We start from the raw sequence: 11516 nt of genomic DNA on the forward strand, positions 1-11516 counted from the left end.
CACAACAGAGAGTCCCTGACGGGGCAGGAGAAAGGTAGGGTGCAGAACTCAAATTCTAGTAAGAAGACCAGATTTAATGGTCTGAGACTGGAGGAACCCCAGAAAGCATGACCCCTGAATGTCTATCAGCCCAGAACTAAAACAATTTTCGAGGCCAACTCTTCAGACAGGGATTGGACTGGACTGTGGGACATAAAATGATACTCGTGAAGAGTGTGCCTCTTAGCTCAAGTAGATATATGAGACTAAACGGGCAGCTTCTGTCCGGAGGTGAGGTGTGAAGGCAGAGAGAGTTAGGATCTGGTTGAATGGACATGGGAAATCAGAGGTGAAAAGGAGGAGTGTGCTGTCACAGTATAAGGAGAGCAATTAGGGTCACATAACAATGTATGTATAAATTTTTGTATAAGAGACTAACCTGAAATGTAAACTTTCACTTAAACTACAACAATAAAAATAAATAAAAGTATCCTGTCTTTTCCTGCCCTAAACATATTTCTGTTAAAACCAAAACCAAACCCGTTACTGTCAAGTCGGTTCTGACTCATAGCAATCCTATAGGACAGAATAGAATTCACCGTAGGGTTTCCCGGCTGGTGAATTTGAACTGCCGACTTTTTGGTTAGCAGCGAAGCTCCTAATAACTAGGCCACCAGGGCCCCATATTTCTGTTAGGGATGTTAAAAATTATCAAAACTCTTAAGAACTATCTGTATAGTTCTTATGTAGTTCTTGGGATCGAAGTGACAACAGCAACTTGAAAAATTAGGAATTTTAGGGGGCAGTGAGTTTATGTTAACGGAGGAGGAACAACTCAGAAAAGGGGGGCGAGAATGGATACACAACTCAAAGAATGCAATCAGTGTCACTAAATTGTACATGCAGAATGTGTTGAATTGGTGTATGTTTTGTTGTGTATACTATCAACAACAACAACAAAAGCAACCAAAATTCAAAGAAATTGAAACGTAAGGTTTATTCTGAGCAGTTATTCTACTATGCATATAAATAAGGGGACCATTCTGATTCCAGAAAAAAGCAAATGGCTCAAAATTTGCTTGTTACAATGAAGCTTATAAAAAAAGGAGAAGAATGGAAGATCAACCGTTGATGAATCTTACTATGACTGACTGAACCCTGCATTCCCCCTTTTACTGAGATCACCTGATATCAGGTTGGAAGGAGTTTGAACAGGGAAGAAAAGAATAAAGAATAACAACTTCGGGTAAAAGAAAAGCCACTGGCAAGATTAATTTTGGTCAGGAATTTCTTTACAGTGAATATTTGCTTTTGTTGTAAGAAAACCTTAAAATCAAAGCAAGATATCTGTTATTAATTTTTCTCTTTGACAAGGTAAAAATTGGCCTCTTTTGGGATGTTCTGAATTTAGAAAAACCAAAGCAGTGGAGGTTAATGATGCTGATTCTTTTATATATAATTGTAACGGATCTATTGAAATTTCCAAGATACATTGGCTAAAACCCATAGATAAAAAATAACAATTTTTTTCAGATTCAGTGTATATTATTCAATAAGATAACCAACCCCAAACCAGTTGCCGTCAAGTCAGTTCCGACTCAGCACCCCTATAGGAGAAAATAAAACTGCCCCATCGGGTTTCCAAGGAGTGGAGGGTGAATTTGAACTGCCGACCTTTTGGTTAGCAGCCGAGGTTTTAACCACGACGCCACCAGGGCTTCATTCAATAAGATAGTTAAAATTAATTACCAAATTGTGCCATGCAATGTTTGCTCCAGTTTGGAGCCAATCTTGGTTTCTTATTAGCGGGGAATCTGTTCAGCAGATGATCTCCAACCATTTTCGTTCTCTGTATCACTGCACTCAAGATTCCTATTCCCAGGAAGGAAATTCTGATTGGCTTATTTAGGTGATGTGCCAATTATTGGTCCCCTTGATTGACAGACCCACCAAGACTATGTCCAGTAGAAAATGGATAGGTAAAGAGAAGGAGGAAATAGATAATGGACAGGCATAAGTCACAGATGTCCATTGCAAGAGATTACCAAAAGTTTTCCCAGTCAGGTATCCAAGTTACTTAGGATATTGGGATCCACAACAGGGTACAGGAAATGGGAGTTCACAACTCCAAGTCATACAGTCAGAAAGGCACTGACCATTAGGATGATGGAGCAAGCACACACCAAAAAAGCCTGTTTATTATTTGCATGTTATCGGTAATAAAGCAAAATATATTTACAAGCACTTCATTGGAACTGCAAAGAAGGGATAGCCTTAAAGATTTTCAGAGTAAAGACAGTACATGAAAATTAGGCCTGTTTTATACAACATGTTCTGAAGTAGCATTGATATTTTATTTCATTCATATGCCACTTTTTTTTGGTTTTATTAACTGGCTTTACAGATTTATGGGAAGAGGCATTAACCATTGTTTAATTAATAAGTTTTTGCTGCTGCTTACTTACAGCATGCTGCACAGAGCTGCCAAGTGAGAAGCAGCTAAACCATTGCCTGCCCTTTGGCTGTGTTTTTCCTTCTCACAGAATCATAATATGCATGGTGTTCTGAATCCCACGAGCTCTCTATCCTTGGATTTCAGCCACTCTAGAGGATGACACTCAAAGTATTTGAGCTGTCCCCCAGGGTGCTTGAAAGTGAATTTCACGTATGCCACATACTCTGTATTTTAAATCAAAATGTCCCGAGCGTAAGTAAAAATCTACCTGCAGTGATGCAATAACAGACAAATTGAAATTGGTTTTACTTAAATAGATTCACACACATATACCCCAAGTCCTCCAAAGCTCTAATTTGTGAAGGGTTAATGAATTACCCTACAATGGGAGTTCTGGAACATAACCTCTGAAATTTGTTTTAATCATAATTGAATGTGGCCCTGTTAAAGGATATCACTGGAACCCAGCAGGGATGTGACTAGGACAGCAGGGATGTGATGAAATCCCCCAACAGAGTCCCAAGGGTTAGCAAACAGAGCCACTTGGGTGGCCGGATCATTATCCTTCTGTGGCTGCCTGTGCTTTTCCACCTCTGGGAATTTACTGGAAGCCATTAATGTATTTACTTCCCCATTACTTGCTGCTCCTTTATGTGTTCAGCATGTGGTTCTTTTACAGGAGGATGGACGATATGAAGGCCCAACTTTGGCTCATGCCGTGGAGTTGTTTGGAGGCAGACGATGGAGTACTCGAAACCTCAGCCCTGGAACATCAGCCAAGAGTGCTGAGAAGCCCAACATGCAGAGAAACAACACCCTGGGCATAAGCAGCTCCAAGAAAAAGAAGAAGATTCTCACGAGGGTAGAGTATCCCGTGTTTATTAAGCATAAAACCCAATCCTCTGGGACTGTCGTATGGTCTACATCTCCATAAGTCACTTTAGGTCATTTGGATTGAGGAAAAGATGGAGTATGAAACAAAATACAAGAGCTTACCAAGTACTTCCTGGGTGCTGGGCCCAGTGCTAGGAACTGAATCAACTCAAGGAGAAAGATGGGGTCCACAGAGGGATGCAGACATGTAAACAAATACAGTGAGATCTAAATGAGAGTCATTACTGAGTCTGTCTGCAAAGTGCTATGGAAACAGAAAGAAGGAAAATAAAAGGGTAAGAGGCAGGCAGGGAAGGTTTCACAGGGATGTTGACTGATGGGTTTTGAAGGATATACAGGAGTTTACCAGGCAGACAAGATTGGGGAAAGCGTCCTTGGCAGAGGAGACAGCATGAAGGCATGAAAGACTTGACTTATTTAGGGAAGCAAGTGTGGTTCTGGGTGATTGGAGAATGGGCTCTATTGTGGACAAGGAAGGCTAGAAAGGGACAGTGCGATCAGATTATGAAGGTGCTAGTGGACCAAAATGCTATATGTAGAAGACAATGTAAAATATATTATCACGTTAGCCCAAATAAAGTGATGGGGTTTTGCTTCATGGTCTTCTAGAGTCCTACTCTTTGCATATGAAAAACCAAAACCAAACCCGTTTGGAACTGCCCCGTATGGTTTCCGAGGAGTGACTGGAACTGCTGACATTTTGGTTAGCAGCCGTAGCTCTTAACCACTAACTACGCCACCAGTGTTTCCCTTTGCATATAGGAGGTTGTTCATGCTAAAGGTGAACTTTACCTGCTTCGTAATTCTGTCTGTACACGGAGATTCTAGAGGTTCTGTCCCTCCTCTGCTCTGCCTCCCTCCCCTGAGGATCACTGCCTTATAGTGAAGAACAAAGGACATAATGTAACATGAGAATACGTTGTCAGACTTAATGTAGGTCTTTACTGGTTTCACTATGGGTAGGGGCAGTGTTGAAGGTGAGTAGGTCAGGAAATTGAGACCTGCCTAAACTAAAGTGGGGCCCTGGTGGCACAGTGCTTAAGCATTTGGCTGCTAACCAAAAAGTTGGCAGTTCGAATCCACCAGCCGCTCTTCGGAAACCCTATGGAGCAGTTCTACCCTGTCCTATAGGGTTGCTATGAGTCGGAATCAACTCCAAGGCAATGGGTTTGGTTTGGTTTTTGGTTTAAAGTAAAGCAGTGATGGGAGAGAAATACAAAGTTGTGAGTCTTCTGTTCTCAGGGTGAGAGTGGAGAGGTAACTGATGATGAGATGGCGACCCGGAAGGCCAAGACATACAAGGAGTGTCGACGCCGGAGTGGTTCTGATCCTCAAGATACTAACGAACAAGAAGAATCAGGTAAAGTGGCATTTTCACATCTGAAATAGATTTTTTTGTTTTTTATTTTGTGGGGAAAAAATACGCATTTGGTTTTAAATGGCAATTTAAGTGTTGTGGGCACTTGTAACAAAACTCATTATCTTGTTAGGTATACTTACCTTTGTTTTTCACCAAATGATGAACCCCAAGAGATGTTTTTGCAAGCATAGTGTACTTGGAAGAAAATTATCATTAGCTAACTTATTATTGCTGAAAAGGAATATTGTATATACAAGATGCAGTTTAATGAATTACACTGGTGATATTCAACTCTGCCTGGATATTAGAGCTTGTAAAAAAAAAAAATCTAGATAATCTTTAAACTTCAAACCTTAAATCAAAACTATCCCCTGGAGTCTTCTTTGAGCCAAAAAATAGCTTATCTTAATTAGTAAAGTACGTCCATCCACTTTGAGCATTGTCCTGTTTTAAAGAGTTAGCTATGCGAGATCAAATTGACAGTGACAACTCAAACGGTTGGATGGGAAGTTTAGAGGGCAGTGATTTAAGATAATGATGGTAGAATAATTTGAAGAAGGATAGCAAGAATGGTAGCACAACTCGAAGAATGTAATCAGCATCACTAAGTAATATATGTAGAAATTGTTGAAATGGTGTGTCTTTGGCTATGTATACTTTCACTAAAATAAAAAATAAAATAAAATATCTAGATGCCCTGGCCACACCCTAGACCAATTGAATCAGAATCCCTCTCGCTGGAACCTAGACATCTATATATTTTTTAAGCTCCCTAGATGATTCTAGTATATAGCCAGGTTGAGAGCCCACCAGATTAGTCCTTTCATCAAAATATCTTGATGCCTCTTGTATAGAAATCAGCTGCATAGATTGATTTACTCAGACATTTAAAGGCATCTTTGATTTTTATATGATTTCTGAAGGAAAATATAATCTGAGTCATTGTCTGTCTTCTGTCCTTCATCCTTACAGAGGCAAATGCCATCTCCAGCCCTCCTAACCCTCTCCCTTCTAGAAGAGCCCACTCTTTGACCACGGCTGGGTCCCCTAACTTGGCTGCCGGGACATCATCTCCCATCAGGCCAGTGTCCTCCCCTGTGCTGTCTTCTTCAAACAAGAGCCCGTCCAGGTGGGGCCTTAACATGATACAACAGAGGAACCCTCACATCACTGAAGTTATGTGCTAGGGTGTATTCTAGTTGTCTATGGGAAGACTACCTTTAAATTTGACTTACAATTAAATTGATATAAAAAAATTTTAAATGCCCCTGATTTTCCTAAATTGTATATTCCTAACTTCTCATATTACTATATCAATACCAAAACCCAAACCCAAACCCTGTTGCCATCAAGTAGATTTCAACTCATAGTGACCCTATAGGACAGGGTAAAACTGCCCCATAGGACTTCCAAGGAGCAGCTAGTGGATTCCAGCTGCTCACCTTTTGGTTGGCAGCCGAGCTCTTGACCACTTCACCACCAGGGCTCCATATCAATACCAGTACCTATAATCGCTCCTAATTATTTGAGAGACCAGTCCTTCAAAGGTCAGTAGCAGGAACAAAACTCAAGCTGTGATTCTCTAACTCTACACTGTCCAATATAGTAGCTGCTAGCTTCATGTGGCTATTTAGGTTTAAATTAGTTAAAATTGAAAATTCAGATTTGGCATCAATTAAGGATAATGGTTGCGCAGCATAATTAATGTAAGTTGTACACCTGAAAAATGTTGTATTGGCAGATGTTGTGTTATATATATTTTTACAACAATTAAAAAAAAAAACAAAAAACAGAAAAGCCAGTTCCTCAGTCACACTAGCCACGTTTTAAGTGCCCCATAATCACAAGCAGAGCTTGTGGCTACCATGTTGAACGGCACAGCTATGAGAACATTCTCATCATTGCAGGAAGTCCTATTGGACAGCCATGCTTGAAATGAGGAATAAATCATGAAGTTTTAATGTAGGCTACTTGATCCAATTTGCTAATGAGTGGAATATATTTTTAATACTTTTCTCATATGTGAGATATGATGCACATGTCTGGAGAAATGAATATAACTATTCTAGCATGTTGGATATAATTCTAAAACTGGTTCTAATAATAAATTATTCTATAAATACCATGCAAATTACAGACTTGAAGCAATATCTGCTCTCTCAGAAGAGATAATATTAAAATGAAAGCCTTTCAAAGGAAACCAGAATGCCACTTCATCTCCCACTGTTGTTATTGGATGCCATGGAGTCGATTCCAACTCATAGCAACCCCATGTGACAGAGTAGAACTGCTCGTTAGGACTTTTTTGGCTGTAATCTTTATGGGAGCAGATCACCAGGTCTTTCTTCCACAGAGCTGATGGGTGGGTTCAAACCGCTAACCTTTCTGTTAGCAGCTGAGTGCTTAACTGCTGTGACACCAGAGCTCCCTTCATCTCCCTCTACCCCACACTAAAGTTTAAGAAATACAGAAGCCCCAGACAGAACCAAGCTAAAGCAGGTCCTCTCACTTTATCTAACAAACGAGTGGAAGGAGGATCCCTGGAAATGGATCTGTGCAGACACTGGCTTTGTAAACGTTGATTTCACACACACACAGATCGCTCTGTCTCTCAAGGAAGCTTGCTATTGATAGGAACCCTACAGTAAATCATCTTTTAAAGGGAAGAATTCTTTCACAGTGTGAGTAATGAACTTATAATTTAGGCTTTATACATTCAGAGTTCTACAACTGGTGAAACTGGATAAGGGCTATATGGGTATTCTTTGTACGACTCTTGCAACTTTTCTATAAATTTATGTTAAAATAAAAAGTTAACCAAAAATCACATTTTTCTTTACATGATATCTTTAGCCTATGCAGTATCTTGGGTAAATAAAATAGCCAGATCAGCTGGATTAAGTGGCCCTTCTCTTTGTTTCGGTCACTCATGAGCAGGGAAAAAAAGGTTCGAGTAAGAAAGGAGAATCTTTTAAAATAGGGTAGAAGTAGAGAAACTAGCATGCTAGGTGCAGGATCGCAGGGCCCAACCACAGGAAGACATGGACCAGGGCCCGCTGAGTTATTCTAAACAAGAAAGAAAAAATAAGGCAAGAGAAGAAAACTCACCCCACATGTGGTTAAAGGGGGAGTAAAACTAAGTCCTAAGTCTAGAATGGGAAAGAGTGAACAAATAAGAGTTCTCTAGAGTCAGAGGGGGATGGTTTGCTATAGACAGTATCTAGACCTGGGACTGGCAGGAAGACAAGGAATTTATCTGTTTAAACACAAATGAAGGAGCCCTAGTGGCACAGTGGTTAAAGCACTTGGCAGCTGACTGAGAGGTCAGCGGTGAGAAAGATGTGCAGTATGCTTCCATAAAGATTACAGCCTTGGAAACCCTATGGGGCAGTTCTACTCTGCCCTATAGGGTCGCTATGACTCGGAATTGACTCGACAGCAGTGGGTAGAAACGCAAATGATAAAGCCACTTTATCTGACCTTTTTCCTCTTCTTGAACTTCCACCCTCTACTTCCCACAGCACATTGAGGACCAACAACCTATGCCAACAAAATACTACAAATCTAATCAGTTTTAATGCTCTTCTATTAATGGAGGTGACCTCCAGACCTCAACACAAAATAATTTTCCATGAATGAATGTTAGCAGGATTTAGGGTAAACTGGGTATTCATTACAGTATTCTCTATACTTTCACATATACTTGAAATATTTCCCAAAAAATCAAAGGCAAAAACCAAAAAGAAAGACCCTGTTTCCTGACTTGAATAAAACCCATGGTCAAAATTTTTCTCTTACTCTTCTGTCAATGAACCAGTGTAGAAAACAGCTAGACTGACGTTTTGACTGAGTATACTGATGTTTTTATATTGAATAGATACAGACTTGGCAGGTACAAAATATAGTCCTAGGCAGAGTTGGCTTCTTTCCACTGTTAATATTTTTCTGACTCACATTTTCCATTAATATTAAAAGCCTTTCCTTGTTTTCGTCTAAGGACTGCTTAAAACAGGAAAAAGAAAAGACAGAATGATACATTCAAGACTTTCTTCCCAAATGTGTTTCTATAATTTTGAATATAGAAAAGAACATGCATGATTTTTTATAGATTATGATTGAGTAATTTGGGACTTTTGTTTTTTCAAATGACTCTTCAGAAACACGAAACTTACGGGGGTTTTTTCTCATTGACTTGTGATTTCAAAGAACTGTTCTGATTAGTGGAAGAATATTCATCTCAGCTTTGTGCCCTTATTAAATAAGCTGCAAATATGAAGTGATGTCAATATATATGTTTTATTTCCTGCGACACAGTTGTAGTTTAATTTTGAGAGAAATGAAAAGAGAGCCCGGAAAATAGCCTGACTTTTAAATAACTCATAATCCGTCTTTTTGCTTATATTGCAAATCAAAAAATGACTATTGGGGCAGAATGAAGAAATCAGCTGGCAGTTTTGCCCATTAAGGCCATGTCTTTGTTGTAGTGCTTGGAGCAGCAGCAGCTGGCACGGGCGGATCAAAGGAGGAATGCAGGGCTTCCAGAACTTCATGGTTTCAGACAGTAACATGAGTTTTGTTGAATTTGTTGAGCTGTTTAAATCATTCAGGTACGACATGCTTTCTCCTTATTCATTTTCAGCCCCACTTGTTCTAACAATACTAAATGTGAGGTGTTTTCCATTCCTTGCTCAGTGTTAGGAGCCGGAAGGACCTGAAGGATCTCTTTGATGTCTACGCGGTGCCCTGCAGCCGACTGAGCGCTGAGTCTGCCCCACTCTACACCAACCTGACAATTGACGAAAACACCAGTGGTCTTCAGCCTGACCTAGGTTTGTTTAACATTCTAAGGTTTCCCTTTGAGACCTTCCTCTCTAGAGGTGAAGTTCAAAAGAGTCCCTGGGTGGTGCAGGCAGTTAAGCGCTCAACTACCAACTGATAGGTTGACCATTTGAACCCACCCAGACACCCCTCGGAAGACAGGCCTGGCCATCTGCTTCTGAAAGGTCACAGTCTTGAAAACTCTATGGAGCAGTTCTACTCTGCACACATGCGGTCACCATGAGTTGGAACCAACTCCACGGCAACTAACAACAACCTCAATTAATGAGACAACGTCCTTCATACCAGCTGCTATAAAATTCAACCAACAAGGGAATAAACTAAAAATGAAGTTCAGAGCTCCAATCACACAAACCTCAGCCTCCCCCACGTCTCTGAAACACTTAGAAAATTATTTCAGGGTGTCATCTGGTATCATTGAGGGCAGGATGCTATTGACATTTTGAGCCAAGAAAGTCATCACTGGATGGGCCTGTCCATGTATTTCAAGATATTTAGCCAGTTGTGCCCTTCAGTCATTTTGACATCCAAAAGTCCTGTCTGGCCCACTTCCACATGTCCACTAGGTGGTTGGTATGGCCCAGTTGAGAACCACCACGGTCTCTTTCCTGCCTACAAGCAGATGAGTGCTCAGTCCCAGAGAGGTTCAAATGGGTGCTCAGTCCCAGAAGATAACTGTCTGCCTCTTTGACAAGGAGATTCTTTAATGACCTCTGCAGGGTACTCCCATCTGAAAATCCAGGACATTTTTCTCAATGTGTAAACCAGAATGCCTAGTTCTTTCATCTCACTCACTATCACAACCACCATTACCATCACTACCCATACATTTTTTTACCACCCATACATTTTTATGCTTGTTATTTTTCCCATCTCTTCTTGCTGGAAACTATAAAAACAAAAACTGTCCTCTTCCATGCAGTTGCTTCTTAAGTATTTAAAAACTTGTATTGTCCTTAAGCTAAGAATATTAACCATTATTAAACCTGAGTCATAAATGTGAATAGCTATGAATTAGTCAAGTGATTACACTTTTAAAGTACAGAAAACAGTAATTTTAAGGGTATATCATCAGTCTTTACAAACATAAAAATACAGAACTGGTTATTCTCAAAAGCAAAGTCCACATTTGGCCTCAAGTCCCCAGTTGAATCGATATCTAGATCCCATCTAATATTGAAGCTCGTGGGATTTTAAGATCATGGACCTAGCCCTATCTTAGTTTCTTTTATTTATTCATTGATTCATTATTTATCCCTTCAACCATGTGAAGCCAGCAATAAGCATTGAGTTGGATGGCTTGTTTGGTCAGATTGGTGAAGAGTTTCTCCAGTTTAGTAATTCCACAATACCATGATCTCCAAAGTGAACTTTGTGAACGATGCTGGATATCTTGTCCATGTTCTCTGGGTGGTTCTGTTTCAGATTTGTTGACCAGGAATGTCTCGGATTTGGGGTTATTCATTAAGAGTAAACAGCAGCTCTCAGACAACCAAAGGCAGATATCCGATGCCATTGCGGCTGCAAGTATCGTGACTAATGGCACTGGGATTGAGAGCACATCCCTGGGCATATTTGGAGTTGGCATACTCCAGCTCAATGACTTCCTAGTGAATTGCCAAGGAGAACACTATACTTACGATGAAATCCTCAGCATCATTCAGGTTTGTACAGATTTTGCGTGTACATGTATATGTAATGCCTCTTACTGTTCTAACAGTTATCTGCTAAAAGTTTACTATGTCCATACTTATTTACAAAGTCCTCAAGCCTGGGACAGAAATGTTGTTGTTGTTAGGTGAAATTGAGTCACTTCCGACTCATAGTGACCCTATGTACAACAGAACAAAACACTACCCAGTCCTGCGCCATCCTCACAATCGTTGCTATGTTTGAGCCCATTGTTGTCAGTCCATCTCATTGAGGGTCTTCCTCTTTTTTGCTGACCCTCTACTTTATCAAGCATGATGTCCTTCTCCAGGGACTGGT

At 40.3% G+C, this 11516-nt stretch overlaps 1 protein-coding gene across 1 annotated transcript in view; it reads left to right on the forward strand.

Annotated features, from left to right (window-relative positions):
- Positions 1-11516, forward strand: part of PLCE1 (phospholipase C epsilon 1) — a 282148-nt gene that overhangs the window by 213863 nt on the left and 56769 nt on the right. The window contains exons 8-13 of the mRNA XM_012557636.2: positions 3114-3296; positions 4571-4688; positions 5661-5817; positions 9173-9295; positions 9381-9517; positions 10953-11191. Coding sequence (XP_012413090.1) covers positions 3114-3296; positions 4571-4688; positions 5661-5817; positions 9173-9295; positions 9381-9517; positions 10953-11191 — 957 coding nt within the window. The remainder of the gene's footprint in view (positions 1-3113; positions 3297-4570; positions 4689-5660; positions 5818-9172; positions 9296-9380; positions 9518-10952; positions 11192-11516) is intronic.

This window comes from Trichechus manatus, unplaced genomic scaffold (assembly GCF_000243295.1).
Source record: "Trichechus manatus latirostris isolate Lorelei unplaced genomic scaffold, TriManLat1.0 scaffold00007, whole genome shotgun sequence".
In the NCBI taxonomy this organism is placed as follows: Eukaryota; Metazoa; Chordata; class Mammalia; order Sirenia; family Trichechidae; genus Trichechus; species Trichechus manatus.